Source organism: Globicephala melas, chromosome 20 (assembly GCF_963455315.2).
Source record: "Globicephala melas chromosome 20, mGloMel1.2, whole genome shotgun sequence".
In the NCBI taxonomy this organism is placed as follows: Eukaryota; Metazoa; Chordata; class Mammalia; order Artiodactyla; family Delphinidae; genus Globicephala; species Globicephala melas.
The window spans coordinates 23,378,388-23,402,063 of NC_083333.1; the positions used below are offsets into that span (position 1 = coordinate 23,378,388).

At 43.3% G+C, this 23,676-nt stretch overlaps 1 protein-coding gene across 5 annotated transcripts in view; it reads left to right on the plus strand.

The window, feature by feature from the left end:
* MAP2K6 (mitogen-activated protein kinase kinase 6) overlaps positions 1–23,676 on the plus strand; it is a 128,655-nt gene that overhangs the window by 95,168 nt on the left and 9,811 nt on the right. For 4 of the 5 annotated variants that reach the window (XR_009560300.1, XR_009560301.1, XM_030838056.2 and 1 more), the window contains exons 3-11: positions 4,259–4,307; positions 4,886–4,999; positions 6,352–6,471; positions 7,280–7,396; positions 8,067–8,118; positions 10,835–10,962; positions 12,110–12,187; positions 13,624–13,763; positions 21,181–21,226. Coding sequence is in view for 3 of the 5 variants with exons in the window: in XM_030838056.2 (XP_030693916.1) it covers positions 4,259–4,307; positions 4,886–4,999; positions 6,352–6,471; positions 7,280–7,396; positions 8,067–8,118; positions 10,835–10,962; positions 12,110–12,187; positions 13,624–13,763; positions 21,181–21,226 (844 nt within the window). In the remaining 2 variants the exon portion in view is untranslated. The remainder of the gene's footprint in view (positions 1–4,258; positions 4,308–4,885; positions 5,000–6,351; positions 6,472–7,279; positions 7,397–8,066; positions 8,119–10,834; positions 10,963–12,109; positions 12,188–13,623; positions 13,764–21,180; positions 21,227–23,676) is intronic. The other variant, XM_060290318.1, reaches the window with a different exon arrangement.

Sequence of the window (23,676 nt, forward strand, 5' to 3'; positions counted from 1 at the left end):
ACCGGGACAGAGCCCCATTCTTTTTAGGGCCGCGTGTGTGGTCTCTTCACTTGAGTTTTTTCTTTGAGTCACTGATGCCAATGTGTCTTTGACTCAGGTTTCTGGGCTGTTCCCTCACTTGATTGGCAGCAACTGATTCTAAATCGATTCCATGCTAGTCAGTATTCTTTCACTTAATCCTCACAAGAAACTCAAAGGCAGTTGTTATTCCTCTCACTTCATAAGTGAGAAGACAGACCTATACAAGGGTCAGGGGCCCTGCTCAAAGCAGTTGAGCTCCAGGAGCCCAGGTTCTGGTGCTGGAATGCCTGGCTTCCCATCTGATATCTGAACTTCCCCAGCTGGATATCTTAGGCGAGTTACCTAACCCTTCTAAGCCTTAGTTCCCCCTTGTGAAAAACGGGAACAAACACTGATGGAGTTGCTATGGGGATCAGATGTCACAGTCCATATTCAGGGTCAAGTTTAGTGCATTTTCAAATGCAATTTCTCAATGAATGTCGCTCTAAGTGGTGTTGTTATTATCATTATTATTTCACTTAATAAGTGGAAGAGGTGGCATACGAACTGAGGGTTCTCTGACCTCAGGCATGCGCTCTTAGCCACACGTTACACTGCTCGTGACTACAGCCAGATAGCCCGTGGCTATCCATCAGAGGCGGGATCTTTTACTTCTGCAGCTGAGAAGACCTCGTGGTGTCGCTCTGTGTTCCAGTGTCACCATCTCCTTGATGATATCTCTTAAATTATTTAGTCTGTTTCAATGTCAATTCTTCACATTAAAATAGAGCCAACACCTCTAAGAGTTGTGAAAATTAAAGAAGATATTTGATGTAAAGGGTCTCACATGGTCTCTGGCCCACGTAGATGCTTAATAAATATTATCATTAGGTAATAAGTACACATTGTTATTAATAAACATTATTATAGGTGAATAATAATTATAATAGTAACCAGTAACCTCATTACTCATGTAAAATTATAAATAAATATTTTAATAAACCGGAGCTGGTTGTTTATATAAAAAAGTAATAGCAGGTGACCTTTGGAATACCTTTGGCCTTCCAGGGTTAGGAGTTTCATAATAAGTTTGGTTCTTTCCCCAGAACACTGAAATAGTGAATAAGCAACAGAGAATGTCCACACACAGTTTAAACCTCCTGCACAGACTTGGTGCCCCAGGCAAATGGATATGCCCAGCCCTGGACAGGATACAGTGTCAACTAACCCAATACAAGCTGTCCATTTCAGTCCATCATTTGATGCTTTTGGCAGACTCGCTGAGCCTGTAGGCCTCATGGCGGGTGGGTGGTCATTTTCATTAGAGGAGGCCTGGGTGTGGGGGAAGTTTTCTCTGATTCAGTCAGACTTGGATTGAATCATAGCTTCACCGCTTGGGAGCAAGTTAGCTCAAGGTGACACCAAACAGGTTTTGATCTGGAATATGGGAACAATGACACTTTTAGGTAGGGGGGTGTGTGTGTGTGTGTGTGTGTGTGTTTTAATGATAGGAGAAGCGGGTAAAGCACTTAGCCCAGTTTTCAGCCTCTACCCCCTTCTCCTTAGGTCAAGGCTGAGACTTGGGGGACATGAGTTTTATTTTCAGCTCTGTTGAGGACTGTCTGTTCAGCATATCACTGAATTTTTCTGGGTTTCATTTTTCTCCTTCTGGAAAATGGCGTGAAACCCTCCTGTGAGGTAAAGTTGTCATGCAATGTTAGAATAAAGCTGGAGTCAGCAAACTTTTTGTGCAAAAGACCAGATAGTAGATATTTGGGGCTACCCAGGCCACCATGGCCTCTGCCGAAGATGCTTTGTCGTTTGTTTTTTCCAACCCTTTAAATGTGTACAATTCACCCACAGCTGGGTCATGGACTGTAATTTGCAGAGCCCTGGTATGAATACTGGAATGTCAGACCTGGAGGAGGTCTCACCCAGCACTCGCGCTGGACGGCAAGCACGTGGACGTAGCCCCAAATAACTAGTGACCTTTTCTGTTACTTCATTCTTTTTAAAAGGAAGTGTCAGAACAATTGCAAAGGATTTTTTACTGTTTAGATTAGTCACATGTTTCAAATAATATTTGTCTTTATATCAAAGTTCCATTGCAATTACTACAAATTGTGACAACTAAAGAAAAAGAACTTTGGAGGTTTTAAGAGTGAGAAATCAGGTTTTCAGAAATTTATTCCTTGGAAAGTGTTTCTGAAGAAAAATCCCCTGCTCAGAAACACAAGATATATGAAAACATCACTGCCGTGTGTGTGTGTGTGTGTGTGTGTGTGTGTGTGCGCGCGCGCGCGTGTTTTCCTCTTTATCCCTCCCTCTCAGTCCTGGTTTTAAGTTACTATAGAAAAACTTTATTTTAGGTTTTCTATACGTTTCAAAGAGATTTTTAAGGTGAGGGAAGGCTTGCCATGAAAACAGATTCACGTGTGTATCTGTGTTTATGTTCCTACATTTTACTTATTGTTTTATTTAGTCACTCTCAGCAGGAGGGGTAAAATTATAATATATTAGCGATGGGGAAAATTGTCATTGGCCAAGGATTTTTTTCTCTCTTCCTTTCTTCGTCCCTTGTATTTTTCTGTATAATTCTGACCTGGAACGTCCCCTTGGGGACACCTGCATTTCCACCCTTTTTGGTCGCCCTTTGTTCAGGCAACACCGGGATTCTTTTTGTCTTTAGCCTCCTATCGCTTTATTCGTTTGATCATATTAACAAGTTTGTTATGCTGTGTTTGTTATGTGTGTTTTGTTTGTTGTATGTTATGCACAGCCAAAGCCAAATATCTTTCTCGTACATGGACTGTTACCAGCCAAGGTAGCAGTGAAGCAGGGGAAATAAATACACATGAGAAGACTCTGTTTTCTCTAATGGAGACATAAAAGCAGCGAACCTCAGCTGCTGAGATGACCCCTGGGTAGTGAGTACACTATGTATAGAAGAAATATCACAACTGGGTATGCCAGCCTGGTAGAACAGAAAGGATTCTGAGCTGAAAATCAGGAGGCCTGGGTTAGTCGTGACCTTGGGCAAGTCACTTTACCTGTCTGGACCTTTGTTCCATCTTAAAGGCAGGGTTAGATAGATTTGGAATTCCTGTGACCTATGAATTCTGTGAGTTAAAAGAACCGTATTGGGCTTCCCTGGTGGCGCAGTGGTTAAGAGTCCGCCTGCCGATGCAGGGGACGCGGGTTCGTGCCCCGGTCCGGGAAGATCCCACGTGCCGCAGAGCGGCTGGGCCTGTGAGCCATGGCCGCTGAGCCTGCGCGTCTGGAGCCTGTGCTCCGCAACGGGAGAGGCCACAACAGTGAGAGGCCCGCGTACAGCAAAAAAAAAAAAAAAAAAAAAAGAACCGTATTATTGTTTCTTTTTGTTAAGACAGTTGTGGAAAAAGTGGTGGGATAACTGGGCACATGGATGCTCTCGGATGAAAGAAGATCTGGTACTTTTACTTCCTTATAAGAATATAATTACTTATACAGGGGCTTACTAGAGTAGTGTAATTATCCACATAACTATATATATATGACTCACAGTTATTGAATATTTACTGTATGCCAAGGATTCTGCTAAGCATGTTACTTAGAATATCTCATTTAATACCCACTCCTACTCCACGAGGTAGTGTACTAATATCTTTGTATTAAAGAAGAAACGGGGGCTTCCCTGGTGGCACAGTGGTTAAGAATCTGCCTGCCAGTGCAGGGGACATGGGTTCGAGCCCTGGTCCAGGAAGATCCCACATGCCGCGGAGCAACTAAGCCCGAGCGCAACTACTGAGCCTGCGCTCTAGAGCCCGCGAGCCACAACTGCTGAGCCCGCAAGCCACAACTACTGAAGCCCACGCGCTCTAGAGCCTGCGAGCCACAACTACTGAGCCCATGCGCCTAGAGCCCACGCTCTGCAACAAGAGGAGCCACCGTAATGAGAAGCCCGTGCACCGCGAGGGAGAGTCGTTCCCGCTCACCTCAACTAGAGAAAGCCCGCACAGAGCAACAAAGACCCAACGCAGCCAAAAATAAATAAATTAAAATAAATTTTAAAAAGAAATGGAAGTTCAGAGATTAAGTGATTTAAATGCAAATGTATTTTATTCCAAATCCCACACTATCAACCCCTTTATGCTGCTTTATTTTACCCATGAGCTTTCACCTTATTCCTAAGGAAAGATCTCTCCAGTCGCATCTGATTTGGGAAGGTCGTATTTGGCTAAATGTCTCATGTTTTTTTTCCTCCCCTTCTCTTTCTTAGGCCACCTCGAGATTTAGACTCCAAAGCTTGCATTTCTATTGGAAATCAGGTGAGAAAAATCATGTCTGCCAGTTAATATCGTGACCATTTTACATGGGTGCTTTCCAACTGGCCAACGAAAAAACTGTATTTTCTGTAACATGCTGTCAGGGGCGGTGGGTCAATAAAGTCTGAATGTAAACGGAAGTGGTCTGTGGAGCTCTTGCTGTTTTGAATGTCGAACTGAAATCGGGCTGTTGTGGTCCTGAGGGAAGGTATTTGAAGCGAGTAGATGGTGCTCTTTGGGGTAGATTCGTTGAAGTCCAGGCCTAGATCTAGCTGCCATCAGCCAACAAACGAGGGGCAGGGCTAAAGAACCCCGGTGCAGAGTTCGCCTTCACCGAGCGATGTGGAGGCTCAGTTGGAGCTGGATGTCTGTACTGCCCGTGACGAGCAGGTGCAGTAGGGTCTACCCATCTCCCATGCACTTCTTGCTTTCAGTAGCTGCTTGGAAAAGCTTCTAGACCAGAAAGTTCTGGACTAGAAAGAGCCCCTAGAACGCTGGGAGAAACTAGAGAGAGGACAAGGTAGCCTGTGTCCAGTTTATTTCCCTTTTTCCTATTGTATTCTTACTTTTCTCTCCTGCAGAACTTTGAGGTGAAGGCGGATGACCTGGAGCCTATAGTGGAGCTGGGCCGGGGGGCGTACGGGGTGGTGGAGAAGATGCGGCATGTGCCCAGCGGGCAGATCATGGCGGTGAAGGTAGAGTTCCCCTTCCCCAAACGTTTTCCATCCCTGATTTATGTGTTTGTCCATCTCAAGCACAAACCAGCTCTCTTCATATAAGCAAAACAATCCTCCGTGGGGTGAAACAGAAAAGCTTATTCATAGGGAACAATATTCCCCTCCAAATATGTGAAACATGCTTCCTTGGCATGAGTTACATCAACTAGGTTTTTTTAACTGATAAATCCGACACCTCCTTTTAATTTTTTGTGCAACCACCGCATCATCATCACACGTCAAAGAATCAATAATAGCTCTTCAACGTCATCTAATAGTTGTTGCTGTTTTTTCTCCTGCTGGTTTTTCAAATCAGAATCCAAACAAGAGCTCACATATGGCATTTGGGTTTTGTGTCTCGCAAGTGTCTTTTTAACCCTTATTCTGTTGCTTTTAAAGAATTGTCCCTGAAAATCAGGAAACCCGAACTGGGGGAGGAAATTGTCTCCGTTTGTGGGAAAAAGGAGGGTAAAATCATCTTGAGCAAATTTGCATAGCTTTTGAGCTATAAAAAGAAATTTAGAATCATTGCAAATTTCTTGAGTAGATGTTGGAAGGACCTTGGAGAATGACCAACGTATTAATTCTAGATGAACTGTTAGGAATGTGGGTGGTCAGATGACTGGGATGCCTCTTTTTTTGGAGAATGGAGATATCTTTCCCTTACCTTGTAGATTTTTCAGTTTCTTCTTCTGCAGGCTCTTTGCTACATAGGCAAAAAATGTGGAAGCCTCATGATATCATATCGTCTTGTCATTTAATGACATAATCGTGTTTCTATAAGGCTACATTTGCTGGTGTGACAAGTTTCTCTTCTCTCAGAAGCCCTGGGGTAGGAATGAACAGTTTCTCCATTTCGGCTTGATTCCTCCTCTCTCCTTTCCTGAATCAATTCTCTTACAGTTGCTGTTCAGTCCAAATATTCTTACTTGTTCACAAAGAGGGGCTTTTGGCTTTTTTTTTATAGGACCCCAAATCAGCCCAAAATCAATTAATACTCTGACCTCTTTGCACTAAAGCCACATAATAAATCAGACTGTTTTTATAACTTGGAAATGCATTCCCAAACATTTGCACACCCTCCAAAATATATTATCAGTTTGCTCCTTACTGGGGATTATTCGGGAAATCAAATGAGTAACAGTCTTCCTTCCTTTTCATTCGTTACAAACAGCTAATCCTCAGGGTAGATACCTGAAGGGCTGTTTCTGGAAGTTGTGCTGTGGATTTTAGTACTATTCTCAGGATGGGACGCTTCAAGGTCCCTCTGCCTTATTACCAGACTCATCCTCGGAGCAGTAACCATACATTTTTCATGCATTCCCATTCAGCGGATCCGGGCCACAGTAAATAGCCAGGAGCAGAAAAGGTTACTGATGGATTTGGATATTTCCATGAGGACCGTGGACTGTCCTTTTACGGTCACCTTTTATGGCGCACTCTTCCGTGAGGTAGGTGATCCTTCCCTTCAAACTCCAAGGAGAGCGATAGCTTAACAAGAAGTTTCCTTGATCACATAAATGCCATACACAGTCACAGTGCTCTTTCTTGTTTGACGTGTCTTCTGTAGAGTTTCATGCTCGTGAAATGTTGGTGCAAAGTTGGCTTGAAACCACGATATTTTCAAATGCGTTTAGCCCTTTTAAATGGCTGAGGCCCCCTTTTTCCTTTCTGTTTTGGTTTGTCTATTTTGCCAGAACTGTCTCTATCAAGAGTCTGTAGACTGATTCCTTAAAACCTGAAATCCTCTGGTCTTTTGGCCTCTTGCTATACTTCAGGTAGCCTTGTGTACCATGTGGGCTTACGCTTACCTCTTTGCTCTGCCTCTCTTTTTCACTTCACGATGATGTGGGTTACAATGCTTCATCTCCCTCTTAAAACCAGCCTTTTGATAAACTACCGCCAGCGGTCAGCCTGGGAGGTCAGACACGGAGTAGGTATCCGGACTTAAGTCCTGGAGGGCAGTGACAGTAAAGGCTTAGACTTCTGAGTTCTATTGCTTGTGGCTATTAGTGTGTAGATCCTAGTTTGCATTAAGGAGTGGGTGATCACCTGCAAGTCGGCTTGGCTGTCTGCTAGTTTGTTCTTTGGAGGTAATCTTGCCTGTTTATAAATCCCTTTGAGAGCTTGAAGGGATTAGTACATTTCCTCCAAAACTCAAGCAAGAAACGGTCCGTTCTTCCTGACAGGTGTTAACTGTTTCCTCCTTTTTTCCCTTTTCCATCCTCTCTAACCACCTCTGAACCGACCGGCCTCTAGGGGGATGTCTGGATCTGCATGGAGCTCATGGACACGTCCCTAGATAAATTCTACAAACAAGTGATCGATAAAGGCCAAACAATTCCAGAGGACATCTTAGGGAAAATAGCAGTTTCTGTGAGTACATCAGGAACCCTACTTCAAGGAGCATGTGAGAAGTCCGGGCCTTATGCGTCCCTGTACCCCCAGTGTGGGGAAACACTACCTGGACCATAGCTCCCATCCCGTACGTGTCTGCTGAATGCATGAGTGCATCTGTGGATGGATCAATCAACGCTCTTCTTTCTGGGCATTATGTAAAAGAGTCTACTCACGACTTGGTTGGGTAAACTCTCAGTTAAAGTGCCTCTAAGCAGTACATTCATCTGTTATGACCACGTTCCTGGTGTCTCTGTCCTGATACTAGTTGATTTTGATTTTCATTTGTAGAGTTTTAAATGTTTTCTTAGGATCAATAGGCAGAGGAGGAAGCAGGAGAAAATGAAATGAAGGGCCGCTCCCTTCATGGTTCCTGAGGCCCAGGAGGGTGGAGAGAAAAAACGCTGGAGGCCAAATGAAAATCAAAATGTATGAGTGAGGCATCCTCTCTGCTATGGGGTATAGTCCTCTCTGGTGTGCGGAATCCAATTTGTATGACTTCCTGTGTATTTTCCTGGATAGGAACACCACTATCTGAGAAGATACTTCTCCTTGTGACCTTAAGCCAGGGATGATAACCCTGGATGTGCTTAACATGCAGTTCCTCTCCAGGGATGGGGGACAAACCCACCTTGTGTTTCTCTTGCAGATTGTAAAAGCATTAGAACATTTGCACAGCAAGCTCTCTGTCATTCATCGAGGTAAGTATCCATGGAGCTGCCTTGGCTGTTCCTTTTATCAATTTTATTTCTTTTACCTGAGTTTTATCTTTTCTTTTTTATTCCCCAGTGGATGGAATTGAGTCAGGCAAGAGAATGGAGGGGTTTTCCTTTGGGACTGGATAGCAAAATCATATACAAGTTCTTTAACTTGTCTGAGGGCATCAGAAGATGTGGGCTTTATATTAAAACTTGAATATAAAATGCCTGTTACCGAGCAGAGCTGTGGTATTACCCATTGAGAACTTTAGAGAATAGGATAAAAATTCACCTAGTATTGGCCATCACCCGAGAGCTTGTTAGAAAAGCAGAATCATGGGTCCCAAGACCAACTGAATCGGAATCTGCATTTTAACAAGATTCCCAGGTGATTCTTGTGCACATGAAAGTGGTATAAAGCACAGCCCTTTCAGACAGCAGGAGTCAGGATAAGATGAAAAAATTGGAAGATATGGCTCTTCCTCTTCTCCCTCCTTCCTTTTGTCCCTTCCTGTTATCTTTTCATCCATCCATCCATCCATCCACCCATTCTTTCTTCCATCTTTCTTCCATGCCTCCATCCGTATACCTTTTGCAATCACTGTCCAACATCTACACAGCACTATGTTTACACAGCACTATGTTTACACAGCACTATAATAGATGCCCTGACAGGTATCTGAGAAAAAAATATATTCTTATTCAAATTCTACATAGGGATTCTTGATAGGGAAATAAGACAAATCTATAACAAACACCTGGGGAAAAAACCACATTAAAAATATGAATGTACCACATATGGAACTAGTAGAGGTAGAATACAAAACAAGAAGATGATGAGTACTGGGTGACCATAGTCAAGGAAAGCTTCTTGGAAGAGATATGTTTAATCAGGTCTCTGAAAAAATTTATGGAAAGTATTGATCACTAATAGGGTATTGTGATTTGATAATTCTTACACTCTCTGAGCCTGAAAGTAATGTAAGATGCTTCAAACAGTATTCCTATTATGACTGTTATTATTATTATTCATTGTTATGATTAAAAACGGGGAAAATAGGGAGGAAGAGGAAAAGAAGAAAGTGGGAAGGAATTCAGATAGGAAGAAGAATGTGGATTATCCACAAATGGGAAACTGAATTTTAAAGGCTTATTCCAAAATTATAAAATGTTTCACTCATAGTAGACAATGTTTATAAAGTATAAAAAATAATAAAATGAAATTTGTATATCTGTTGTTTAAGGGAAAAATTATAAAGGATAGCCTTTAAAGTTTTTAGAATAACTTTCTTCTTTTGAGTACATGCCCTTTGGGAAAAGTGTCACTAGGGAAAAAGTTAACTGTAATTTCTAATTCCATTATCGAGACATAACAATGGTTCATCTATTTGGGGAGTGCGTTATCTCTCTCGAGACTGAAGGATTCATTTAAGAACTGTAGAATGAAACTTCTTTATCCACATGTATACTCTGTGACCTGCCTCCTGGTCTGGAATATCTGTGTTTATGATGAGTTAACACCTTGTGGCCTCTGACACACTTCCGGCAGAAGCATCCGTCAAAACTGGCGGCTTTGCTCGCATCTGGTGTATCGTTACGTCACAGTCTGCCTTTTCATTCCACTAGATGCGCAACAGGTCATCATGAACCGGGCTTGTAAAACACTATTTTACTGTCACAAGAACACTTAGCATGAGCTCTACCCTCATAACAAATTCTAAGGGGCACAATATAGAATTGTTCATTAGAGGGGCAATGTTGTAACGGCCGATCTCTAGAACTTATTCATCTAACATAACAAAGATGATTGGCCCATGGGGCTAGGCGTTTAATTCAATCATCAATTTTTAAGTTCTTACTGCATGTATGAGGGCAACGAAGATGAGAAATTAGATAGAGGAAACAGTTTTTTCCATTGATGGATTCCCAATCTGACAAGGACACAACGTGGAATAGAACAGGGGTCCCCAACCCGTGGGCTTTGGACTGGTACCGGTCCGCGGTGCGTTAGGAACTGGGCCGCACAGCAGGAGGTGAGCGGCGGGCGAGCGAGTGAAGCTTAATCTGCCGCTCCCAGTCGCTCCCCACCGCTCCCCACGGCTCCCCACCGCTCCCCATCGCTCGCATACGGCCTGAACCATCCCCGCCCACCGCCATCCCCCCCCCACCCCCCGTGGAAAAATCGTCTTCCACGAAACCGGTCCCTGGTGCCAAAAGGGTTGGGGACCGCTGAAATAGAAAGCAGACTACTAACCCAAGATCCAGCAGAACAAGAATTAATGACATTAGACTGAATGAACTAATGAAAAACATTTTTCTGACTACTCATTCTAAATACTGCTGAAATCATTTTATGGTCTACCTGCCACGTATGTAAGAATGTCCTTTCTCTTTCTTCCAAGCTTTCCGTAATCCAAATCAACTTAGTAAATTCTACTTTTGTAAATTGAAATAAAACATTTAAAAATGATTAAGAAAAAGAAAATCAAGTTGATTTTTTCCCCCTTTTCTCAGCTTTGATGTTTTACTTACTTTAAAATAATTTTTATTTTATGTTGGAGTAGAGTTGATTTACAATGTTGTATCACAGGGGTGGCAGTTACTTCTGCATTGGGTCTTGAGAAGAAAGTGAAGGGGAAGGAGGAAGGGAGGTTCCAGGGCCCCTGGTGGTAGAGGGATGCTACTACCACCCTGGGCTCCTGACTGTTCTTGCTTTCAGATGTCAAGCCTTCCAATGTGCTCATCAACACCCTGGGCCAGGTGAAGATGTGCGATTTTGGAATCAGCGGCTACCTTGTTGACTCCGTCGCTAAAACTATCGATGCAGGATGCAAACCGTACATGGCCGTAAGTACAGCAGCTGGGGGTAGCATCGAGAATGTAACTGCCTTCAAACCATGCCAGGAAATAGGAAAGGGACGGCCAGGGAGGGAAAACAGAGATGTGCCTAAGATGCAAGAAATATTCTGCATCTTCTTTTTTCTTAATATTTCCTGTCTGAAATACTGAATCCCTTCCTTCATATGTATTCTTTTTAAAAAAAATCAGGTAAAGGGGACCTCCCCGGCAGTCCAGTGGTTAAGACTCCACACTTCCAATGCATGGGGTGTGGGTTTGATCCCTGGTTGGGGAACTAAGATCCCACATGCTGTTCGGTGTGGCCAAAAAAACACAACAAAACAAAAAACCTTACACAGTGTTATATGTCAACTATATCTCAATAAAACTGGAAAAATAAAATAAAATTTAAAACTATGCAATGAATTACGTTGCCTATGTTTCTACAAATCACTCTTTAAAAATATCAGGCAAAGAGGTATATTCTTGGAAAAAGCAGGTGGGTAATACACAGAGCCCACACAATTTTCCACACTGTGTTACAAGGGAATGCTGCCTTGTTTGTTGAGAACAGAACAGAAGTAAGAATTTAAATTCCCCAAACAAGTCAGTTAAGTGAGTCCTGAAGGAACCTCATAGCTATGAAGGTTCATTGTCGTTAGCAGAGACTCCCTTTAACTTAAGGGACTTCTACCTTAAATATTCTACTTGGAAATGAACCTGCTCTTAGAATTGAAAAGCTTTCTGTCCATGTTTAGCTAAAAGTTGTTGAGGTCTATTAACACCAGACAGTAGCCCAGCGACTCTTGTTGACTCTTTTTACTGAGTTCTGGACCGTTGGTCTTTTAAACAAGGCAACTTCTAGGCTGACAAAGTAATTTTGTAATGTATACCATGTTCTTCATAAGGCAGAATTGAAACTGCTTTTGAATTGAGAGGGGACTTTGATCCATTACTGTCTCCAAGAAAAGACGTGTGGAGAATGAGGAAAATCCCATGGAGACGTTGTTATTTATTGTAGTTAGTGAGCCTCTTGGCCTGGGAGGTATGTTAACAGCTCACAGCAACTCACTGGGCAGCTGGTGACACTCTCAGCCCTGAGCCTTTATGGAGCCAGGAATGTCCTCTCAGCTGTCTTTTTCTGTCTCCTTTCCAGCCCGAGAGAATAAACCCAGAGCTCAACCAGAAGGGATACAGCGTGAAGTCCGACATTTGGAGTCTGGGCATCACCATGGTAGTGTATGATAATCATCGTGGACCAGGGTGTTCGGGGCATGAAGTTGGAATGGGGTGAACCTGGAGAACAAGAGGCAGGTGCCCGAGACGCCGGTCTGAGAGAGCAGGAGATTTGGAGCGACACTGTTTGCAGTGTGGTGTAGCAGAAATACGGAGCTGGGATTGGACAAAACACACGTCCCTTGATTCCGCCTCCAAGTAGCTGCGTGCCCCCGATTCACTGATGGAATCACAGACTGTCTCACTGTCCTCATCTGTAAAATGAGAGGGTCTGACTACCGTTCCTGATAGTTTTCTTTATGGTTTAAAATTAAATTATTCTAATCAAGGCACGCAGAAGCTTAAGCTACTCAAAGAGCGCTAATGTGTGTGGACCCTGGTGGAGCTTTTTATTTCTTTTTCAATTTTTATTTTATATTGGAGCATAGTTGATTAACAATGTTGTGTTAGTTTCATGTGTACAGCAAGGTGGTTCAGTTACACATGTATCTATTCTTATTCAAATTCTTTTCCCATTTAGGTTATTAGAGAATATTGAGCAGAGTTCCCTGTGCTGTACAGCAGGTCCTTGTCGGTTATGTTTTAAATATAGCAGTGTGTACATGTCAATCCCAAACTCCAAATCCATCCCCCGCCCAGACCCTGATAGAGCTTTGTTATGCAGGACATGGGCTCAGCTTCCCAGAACATGGTTACGACAGAAGTCTTGGCTGCTGAGTACAGGTATAGCCCAAACTCATAGGAGCGCATAGGATAATTTTCTCAGGCACAGGCCTAAAGGTACGCAATGAGTGCCTGATTTGTAACTTTGCTGATTATAAATTTTCAGTGTATCACCGAGGTCTGGAATGATCCATGGTGGTCCTGTTTCCTTCCCAGACACAGCAGCTGATTAAATCCTGTGAGTTATTTCACATCCCTGCCCAGAAAGCACGTGATCTTGTCAAAGCAAAGTGGCCTTTACTCAAGTCCAAAAAAAGATCAGTCATTTGGTCCTAGTTTGTTTGTTTGTTTTTAATTCTAGCATGCTCCCAGCAGATGGCAGCAGGTGTACAGCTCTGTAAGAGTCTTAGGGTGAGAATCACTTTTTAGACTCAGCATTTGAAAACCTGGTCGCTTTGCATCCTGAAGTCTCATACTGCTGGCTTACAATTTTATGATGTGCCGCACCGGGTTTCAGGGAGGACCCAGTTTTAAGTAGGTTTAAGTGGCTGTCTCCGGTACAACGCAATCTGCAAACCCCTAGCACTAGGACTTGGAGGAAAACTGCTAGAGAACACAGCATTAGTTTTCCCCCTCCCGCCAGTTTACCTGATGGTCACCATCATGCGTCCCTCTGGCTCTCCTGGAGCCAAGTGGATTCCCTAGTGGACCCCCTCTTTACCTAAGCACCCCGTGTAAGATCCTGTCTCCTTGTGTCCCTCTCCCCTCTAGATCGAGCTGGCCATCCTTCGGTTTCCCTATGATTCGTGGGGAACTCCTTTTCAGCAGCTCAAACAGGTGGTGGAGGAGCCGTCGCCACAACTCCCCGCAGACAAGTTCTCCGAAGAGTTTGCTGACTTTACCTCACAGTGGTAAGACAGCCTGTCTCTCAGAGGCCAGCGTGAAGAAACAAGAGAGTTCTCATGACTTTCCCCCATCGTTTTAATCCACGATGCATGCATCCATCCCCAAAGCACTGACGGGCCTGTCCTTGCTGCTGAGCAACAAAGATGGCTCTGCCCCTCCCCCGCTGAGCTCAGAGCCAAGGAGGGCGTGTCCACAGTCAGTCATTCTAGTCCACACTGCAAGTCCTCTGCAAATACCCTGTGCACAGGGTATTTGGGGGACGCAGAGGAACAGCGCTGGGTTGAGTTTCTGGAGGAAATAAATGCTGGGCTGGGACCCTGTGAGGTACGTCCAAGCGAAAGAGAAATAGGGGAGGAAGAGGTATTCCAGGCAGAAGGGACTCCGTGCATCATATCGCAAAAGGGAGAAACTCTTTTATGGGAATTTTAAGCCCTGTGATGTTGACCGGAGCATAAGAGAAAGGTGGGCGACCCACCGGAGGGCTAGGGATGAAAAGTAGGTATGACACAAAGAACCACCCTGGATAAGAAGACAGAGGCTACTCTCAGAGCCTTCCTTAGGTACCTAGAAGTCTTACAAAGCAGTTCTAGTGTCTGTAGGCTGACTCTTACAGAACACTTGCTAACTTACGGACGTGCTTGCCCATAAGTGTACAGTGGACAGTACTGGGCGGGGGGGGGGGGGGTCTGAGAAGGGAAAATAAAAAAAGTTGGAAGGAACCGTGCTAATGCTGTAAACTTTGTTTTCATGGAAATTGAAAGTGGAATTGAGGAAACTTGGAGAGGGGATTGTTTTCTCCAGAAAATCCAGTGATTTCTGTCTGCGTAGGGAACATGATGCTTGGCGTGCTTTGACACTAATGACCATCGCAAGTGATGCTGGAAAGAGGAGGCTGCGTTGGAGATGAGGTGGTTTATCCGGGCGCCTCCGGAGCAGATGAGACTTGGGGGAAGGGACTCAGAGGTGGCGAGAAGCCCAGCTGCGATCCTTGGAGAAGGGCAGTCGGGCTGCTGGCTGCTAAGGGAGGGGCTGGTGTTCTGAAGGCTGCTGAGAGTCTGGCTTCCTCAAGGTTATCGTTCCTTGGCCTCCACGCCCTTTGGAAGAAGCCTTCTGAATATGGCTTTTATTAGGAAACATGATTAAGACCAAGCAGCTGCCTATTGCTTATGAAACTAAGGCCCTTAGACTTTTCAGCGGCTCTAAGCCCATGTCACCCCGGGGACTTTTCCCGAAGGATATATGAGGCTGAGCTGCCACAGTTTGTTTCTGGTGCAGTTTTGGCTGAATGGCCAGAGAGGGCTGTAGGACAGTGTGCTGCTGGGTCCTCCTAATACGTGCATCCTCTGGGCTCTGGGGGTGCATCCTCCTCTCTGCTCTCCTTGCCTGAGTATGCAGGGAGTGGTGGTACACCTGTCAGGCTGAGATGGCTTCCGGCTTTTGCCTTCTGGTTTTGAGAACTTGGTTTTTGGTTTTGATTTTTGTTTTCCTTACCCTCAAATGTTTAAAGGTCACCTAGGAAATGGACTGAGGCATCTTTGACAGTTCACACCGACAGTTCTCCAGAAGGGTGATAGTGGAGAAGGAGCTTCTGTAAGGAAGCCTTTTCAAGCTCTGCACTATGTAAGCTTTCTCCCACCTGGCCCCCTTTCCCAAGACTCTGGGAACTTCAGGAAGCCTTGCTAAGAGCAAGGCTGGTGTGAAAGGTCTGAGAAAGCCACGCTGCCTGTTGTGAACCAGCGGTTTAATCCGACAGTTCTCAACTCTGGCTGCTCGTTTCTAAGATGTGCCGTCACCTAGGCCTCGGCCTCAGAGACTTTGATCTAATTGGCCTGGGGAGCGTCCAGAATATCAGTCCTGTACAAATGTTCTCAAATCCTTCTACTCTAGGGCTGCGGTGAGAACCCATGAGTCACATCTATGCTCTAGGGACCCGTTATTAACTGCTTCCTATTCAGAAAGCTCCTTTTCATCTGCAATTTATTGAAAAATCGTTGGATGACTTTTTCTTTTACCAGTTTTCTTCTCCTACTTAGAACTTCCCCTAAAGAGTCAGAGTGTTAAAGCTTTTTACAGATATTTTTAAAATGAAGGCTTTGGAAAAAATACATGTTTTCTAACTTCAGCGCACGCACACGCTTGTGGAAGGTGCAGACACCTGTGCTACTGCTGTTCATGTAGCAGCCGCCCTGGCCGGCCCTCCCCGCCGCACAGCATAAGAGTGTCCTCATGGCCACCCCTCTGAGGTCTCTGTTTCCCTCTCGTTTTCTCTCATTTTTAGTCCCAACTACTATGGTTCATTAATTTAAAAATTTTGAGCCATAGACATTTTCCAGCTTTCTCGGAATTGTTAATTCCGTTAATACTGTTGATTCTTTGTCATTTCATTTGCACTCAAGTCAGCCAGTCTAGCTTGTTTATGGGCTTACTTAAAATAATAATAATAATTGAAACAAAACTCAAATCGCTTTAACTTTGAAGTTGTCAAAGAATAAATTCTTCCTCAGACTTCTGAGTGTGGTAGCTCCCGTAGAATCTGATACCTAAGATCAATTGTGTAAAATAGTCATTTTTGTTGGTATGAGAATCGAGAAGTTGAAGGGGAGCATTAATTCTGAATTTGATGAGCATTCCTACTTATCCTCAGTCGGATTTGTTGAGAGCCCCAGGCTCTCCTGTTTCAGACGCCAGGGGCATCGTTCTTTGCCTACCGTAAACCACCGATATATTTTCTTTGATACCCCCTTAGTGTGAACATTGTTTTGAAGTCAACTGAGCTGGGAAAGTTGTCTAATACTTCAAAAAAGTGTATTGATTTTTGGGGGGATTTTATGAATGGCTTAGATCTTTATGGAGGCAATTTTACTTTTCACATGTATTAGCATACAGATACACACCTGCCCACAACAGCAGTCTAGGTATTCACTTGTTTTATTACTGACAGTTTTAAGTTTGATTTGGGGCTGGGTGGAAAGAATGGAAAAATGATCATTACCTATAAAACACCTCTTTTATTTCTTGATGAAAGAAAGATGTAGCCTATGAGTGTTATCTCCCTTTTATACTCGGCTCCTCCATTTTCCTGTGTACTTTTGAGGCACGTCTTCATGAAAGGACCCCTTTTTGAGTGGCCTCTGTGTGTATTCTTATGATATAGTCAGGCTATGATCCTTCAGGACTTCTCAAGGAGCCCAACTCTTTGTGGAAAGTGGGGAAGAAGGACTACAGATTTGGACAGTGAAAAACTTAATCTCAAATTTTGGGAAAGATGCATCTGTGCTTTTATTTCCTACGTCTGTCTTTGGGTTAAATGTAGAACAAGAAGAAAAAGGGTGCATTACTCACGGCTTAGGTGACCTGTCAGGGTATCTGTGACCTTCCGTGGGAAGCGTCCACCGTAAGCATCTGATGACATCGCAGCCGTGCACCTTCATCCAGGGCATCAACTTGGTAGTCACTCTCCTCTGGTCACTGCTGGTCAGTTGACAGTAAAGTGCAGTTTGAGGGGTGGAGTAGAGGCACTTACTGGCTATCACTGTCATATCCAAAGTTATGATATGATAGAGCCCAGAGATCCGGCTGGTATCTTTCTTTTGTAGCAGCATCAGAGAAACGTTATCCTCTGAGTTGGGGTAAGGGGTGCGGGGAGGAGAGAAAAGAAAAGAAAGTTAAGGCGTTTATTCCTTATGAACTTGAAGAAAACAACAACAGCAACGATACCTTACAAACCCCTCCCTTCTGTACCGATTTTGAAACAGGACCAGCGAATGACATTTTCTTCCTCTTTTTTCCCTACACTTGGCTTTCTTATCTTAGGGCTTCTGAAGAGTTCCTGGAGCCAGGGAGGCTCACCATCTAGGCCTTGTTTGGGGATTCACGGTAGAGAAATCGAATACAAAAGCCTTACATTCTAGTCCTACAGAAGGTTTCACAACTGACTTTCTCCAGAAAATGGAATCTTGGCAGGCTTAGAGTTTTTCACCATAACTTCTTTCGATAGGTTATAGGCGTGGGGACTGAGGGAAGGTCATTGGGGACCAGCTCTGCGAAGGGCCCAAACAGCTTGACTTCCTTCTTGCTGTGCCTTTAGGCCTATTTAAGAGCTCAGCGCCCAGTCCACCAGCCCGATGTCCATCGGAGATGGTTAGAGGCCCACCCAGATGTCGATACTGTGTGAACTAGTACAAAAGAGACACAAACAGATATAGCTCCTGACTTGTTCAGGAAGGACAGTAAAAAGAGGCACTGGATATTTATTTAGCTTACGACCAATGTAGGGCTCGGGAGGCGCATTGCGTGTTTATTCTGTGGACGCACAAAAGAGCCCTTCTTGGAAACAGTCGGGGAATTCAAATAGGCAGAAATCCTCTGGTCAGCACAAACTCCAAGCTAGCAATGCTCAAGGCGGCATAAAGCTGTTTTCTAGTGTCAGCTACGGTCAGGAGTGTGTGTTGTGGCATTTGGAAGAGCAATTAGGGCAGTTAGCTAATTGCACGCTTGAAAATGACAAGCCACTTGAAAATCAAAAGTCTGACTCAAATCCAAAAAGAAATTGGTGTAGCTTTGAACTCCACAGTTGTTATTTTGTACTGAATTCCAAGCACTTCCTATTAAACATGGAAAATCTGCTTTTTTTCCTATAACCTTATCCTGAGTATTTTGCTATTCTTAGCCCATGTTTTGAAGTGTTCTTGATTTAAAAGATGGAGAGAATGGGTTATATATCAGTTATATTAATTCAGTAAACAACCTTGGTTTGCTGTGTAAATATTTTCCAACAGTACTCTGCAGTAGTGCTTGTGGTACATTCTGAGATTTCTCATCAGAGGCCGTAGGTCAAGAAATAGTCTATTGACAGCGATCTCTGAGGTTTTAGGAATTCTTAGCGCTTTATGACGGTCAACTTGGGGTATTTTCCCTACATTTCCTTTATACAAAAAAATCCGGAGAAATTTTCATAAACTTCCACAAGTGAAAAGATAAGACGTCCTGACTTAAAATGACCTCTCCTTAAAAAAATAAGTATTTAATTTCTTCTACGTGATGAGAAGAGAGAGTATCATTTCATTATGTACTAAATAGAAGGTCAAAAATCAGCTATATCACAAAGAACTCAGGTTGGTAAAAGAGGGCATTGTTCGTTTGAATCACTTGGGAGGCAAGCTTCTCTTTCTGTCATTTCCTTGGCTCAGGGTTGACCAGTGAGAGGTGGGAATGGAAAGCTGGGGTGTGGTCTTCAAGGAGACTTTTTCAGAGTCTGTGTAGATTTAGGGTTTGATGCTTGATTGATGGTGCATCTAAATAGGACACTTGAAATCGACCACTTGACTACTAAGTGTGGATTTAACGTTGCATGTGTGCTTCTCCTTACTGATTTTAGGAGGATAAATTGTTCAGATTATAGAGAAGACTTTCTGCTTCTTGATTCGAGTTGAACAATAGCCGAAATTCAGGGCTTTTGTACATTAGTCTGTTTGCTTTTTTTCCTAGGGTCTCTGTGCAAGTCAGCCACGCACCTGGGATCACATCTCTTCCGTGTTTCTTTCTAGATGAACTGGCTCTTGAACTTAGAAAGACTTTTGTTTCCTGGGGTGGAAGGCAGGGAGGGGAGGTAGACATGAGGATATGCCCAAAAGAGAGATGAACCAGCTGGAGATGACTGTAAGCCAACTTCATTTCAGAGAAGGAGCTAGAGGGGGCAGCGAGGAGGAATGCCCTAGGACACATAGCCCAGGGTTTCCCGACCTCGGCACTAGTGACATTTTGGACTGGATCATTCTTTATCGTTGGGTGTCCTTAGCAGCATCCTTGGCCTCTTCCTATTAGTACCAATAACCGCCCCCCGCCCCCCGACCAGCTGCATCAACCAGAAGTGCCTCCAGACATGGCCGAGCGTCCCCTGGAGGGCAAGACCACCTGCAGTTGAGAACCACCAACAGAGCCTTTTAGAATCTCAGGACATAGGTGCACATGGCGTCATCAGTGGGAGCTACAATGTCTCATTCATTTCACTCAGGCACATCTTCCCACGTCAACCCAGCTGTGACAGTCGATAAGTCCTCTTTCTAATTCGATCTTATTTTTATCCTCAGTTGAGATGAAACTTTCTCTCTTAGGTTGTCTGGGCTGTGAGGTCACTAGGGTCCTAGATCTGCCCTCAGTTCCAGGTTGAAACTTCTGTCCTCACATCTACCTGTACCCTGTCTCAGGTTCCCTGGCTTCTACCCACAGCATTGCCTGGAGTCGACGGGTAGGCTGCTTTAAGTTGTTCTGGTTCAAAGGCTTCCTTTTTTTTTTTCTTTTTTTCATTTTGTGTTGTTTTAAACCATAGTTTTTCCAAGCATCTCAGCTGTTTCACTCTCTGGTTCTGTATCTGGCCCTCTCCTCAACTGTTAGCCTCTGTGGGTGGAACAGAGCTCATGTCACACATACTAGGTCTCATTTTCTCACAATGATCCATTAGCACGAACCCCAGCCACCCAATAATCAGTCACTTTTTGGTTCCTTCAACGCCAGGCAAACCTCCTTTCCATCCATGTATGATTTTATGGCCCAGGGCACAGGAGTCTGTAGGATGCCTTGCAAATCATACTTTTCAAAATCATTCTTTTCTCCATTCTGTAACCTGGGATTCCAACTCCAAATAAACTGCTTCTTTTCTTTTTTTTTTCCATTTTAAGGCTGCGGGTGGGTCAAGAACAGGGGTGAGGGGTTGGTCTCTTCATACTGCAGTTTTATGACTATTGCCTCCAGTATCAAATGTGATCAAGATGTCTGTGTGTACAGACAGCTGAATGAGTGGGAGCCACGTGACAGCAGCGTATGACCACCAAGCACTGGTGTTTCTAAGAAGAATAACTGCCGAGTCCTTGGCTGCGTGTGCTCTTTCCTCAGCCGAGGCCGCAAACCAGCAGCGTCACCTCAGACATGTGTGTGTATTGCTCCTCTCTCAAGCAGGCTCAGCAAGGAGTAGATAAAAGCCAACTATGCATGCAAGGGGCCAGAGGCGAAGAGAACGAGGGACTGAAGATAGCGAGGAGATAATGCATGTTATATAAGAAATACCTGCCAATTTCTTTGCAAGTGGGGGTGGATTAAACGCTGTTTTGAAGGAAAGGAGACATGTATTTTGATATATAATAAAAGTTGGTTTTTCTGTCATTGGTAAAGTGTCATAACACACACACACACTCTCTCTCTCTCTCTCTCTCTCTCTCTCTTATTCTTCCCATTAAGGTACACCCAGAGTGATTTAAAACATAACTGGTAAGACTAACTAAAGAGGAAAGCCAAGATGGGAGATTTATGTTTTCAGTACATTTTTAAAGGTGGTTCTGTTTAGTCTTCTACAGGTTCTGAAATCCTAGTCTAGTGAAAATACAGATGGTTTCTAGATTTTAATGTGATCTTCTTTTTTTCTTTAAGCTTGAAGAAGAATTCCAAAGAGAGGCCAACATATCCAGAGCTTATGGTGAGTATTGTTAGTGGTGTAAATGTGTCCAGACTAATAGCGAGTACAGGGAAAATGACTGACTGACACCTAAATTATAATCAAACAGCTGTATTGGAAGTGCTGATTCACTGAGACATTGGTAACTGAGGTTAAACTAAGAAAAAAGAGCTGAAGCTTTCATGTGCCCTATACTCATCCTTAGTATAACCGGGCTGTGTCACCGGTCTTAGCAATTTTTTACATGATAATAAAACCTATCATCGTATAGACCAAATTATGTCTGTGAAATTTATATTTTCAAATTTTAAAGACATTAGGAGTCACCAAGGAACACAAATAGAAGGAAACAATAATTTAAAGGATTTCAATAATGAGAGAAACTTAAGTGCTACATGATTGATCAATTTTTGATAAAACATTTAGGATTCGTTGGATGAAGCTCTTTTTGGTGGGAGTTTAGGGAGGAAAGAATCACTTTGTTTTCTCCTGGTTTCACTTTAGTGGAAAAAAGAAAGACAAAGCCTTATTAATTTGAATTATCCTACCTCAGCATTCACAGTTTATTATTTGCGCTATCCGTAAAAAAGGTGAAGATAAGACCTCAGGGTTGTTGTTTTTAAATAGTTTCTTTTAAATCATGGAGACTGCAATTCTAAGCTAGTTACAGATGATTCTTAAATAGACATAGTAGGGACCTATACTTGGCAATTCTTATCTATGAGTATGTTGAATGCGGGAGAGACTTTTTTTTTTTGAAATATAAAATTCAGACTATTTACTGATTTGTGTTAATCCCTCCCTCGATGTGCTTCAATTATTAAGGTTTTAATTTTAGCAAGGAAAGGAAGAATTCTGTTTGTGCACAACTGCAAAAGACATAAGAGCAAACCTTGGCACCATTTCTAACTGGAGCGTAGTTATTCAGCAGGTGTTAAATGCTTGCTCCCATCCCATCCCACCCACAAGCAGCGCTCAGTCTTCAGGACCAACTCCGGGCAGGTGACAGAAGTACAGGTTCCTGATATCTCTTAACAAATGGGGTGGTGAAGTGGCTCCAGCCTGGAGAAGTATAGCTTGTTACCTACTTGTGTGTCTTCTTTGGAAGAATGTCTAGTCAGGTCCTCTGTCTGTTTTTAACTTGGATATTTTGGGTTTTCTGCTATTGAGTTGTATGATTTTTTTTTTTTTTTTTGGCTGCACCATGCAGCATGCATACCAGGATCTTAGTTCTCTGACCAGGGATGGAACCCGCACCCCCTGCAGTGGAAGTGGGGAGTCTTAACCACTGGACCACCAGGGAAGTCCCCCCCTTTTTTTTTGAGTCCCTTATGTATTTTGGATAATAACCCCTTATCAGAGATATGGTTTGCAAATATTTTCTCCCGTTCCACAGACTGCCTTTTCATTCTGTTGTTTCTTTGCCGTGCAGAAGCGTTTTAGTTTGATGTAGTCCCACTTGTTGATTTTTTTCCAACAAGTATATGGAAAGGTATCACTAGTCATCAGGGAAATACACATCAAAACCGCAGTCAGGTATCACCTCACACCTGTTAGAGTGGTGTGAAAGATAAGAGATGAACACTGGTGAAGATGCAGAGAAAAGGGAGTCCTTGTACAAGATTGGTGGGAATGTAAACTGGTACAGCCAGTATAGAAAACAGTTATGGAGGTTCCTCACAAAATTAAAGACAGAACTATCTTATGATTAACAATTCCACTTCTGGGCATATATCTGAAGGAAATGAAATCACTATCTTGAGGAGATATCTGCACCCCCATGTTCATTGCAGCAGTATTTATAACAGCCAAGACGTGGAAACAATCTAAGTGCCCAATGATGGATGAACAGATAAAGATAAATATATATATATATACACACACACACAATGGAATATTATTCAAGCATTAAAAAAGGAAATCCTGCCATTTACGACAACACGGGTGAAGCCTGAGGACATTATTCTAAGTGAAATAAGTCAGACAGAGAAAAACAAATACTGTATGATCTAACTTAAATGTGGAATCTTAAAAAAACTGAACTTAAAGAAACAGAGTAGATTGGTGGTTGCCAGGGGTGGGTGGGTTGGGGGACTGGATAAAGGTGGTTAAAGAATACAGACTTCTATTTACAAGATGAATAAGTTCTGGGGGTAGAATATATAGCATGGGGACTAGAGTTGACAACAATGTATTACATATATTCGAAAGTTGCCAGGGAAGTAGAAAGCATATCTGGTTAGTCACAGCTTATCACGTGGATTTTTAGTTCTGTTGGTTAAGCGTGGATTTAAGTCTGAACCATGCATCAACTGTGTGACTGTGAAAAGAGTTCTGGGAAGAGTCTGACAAGAGACAAGGCATCCTTCTTGGGCTTCTTTGTCCTCTTTAAAAAGGCAGCCCCTGGGACTCAGCATTCAACTAAGCTTTATTCAACTAATACCCGCAATTGAGGCAGAAAAGGAGATGAG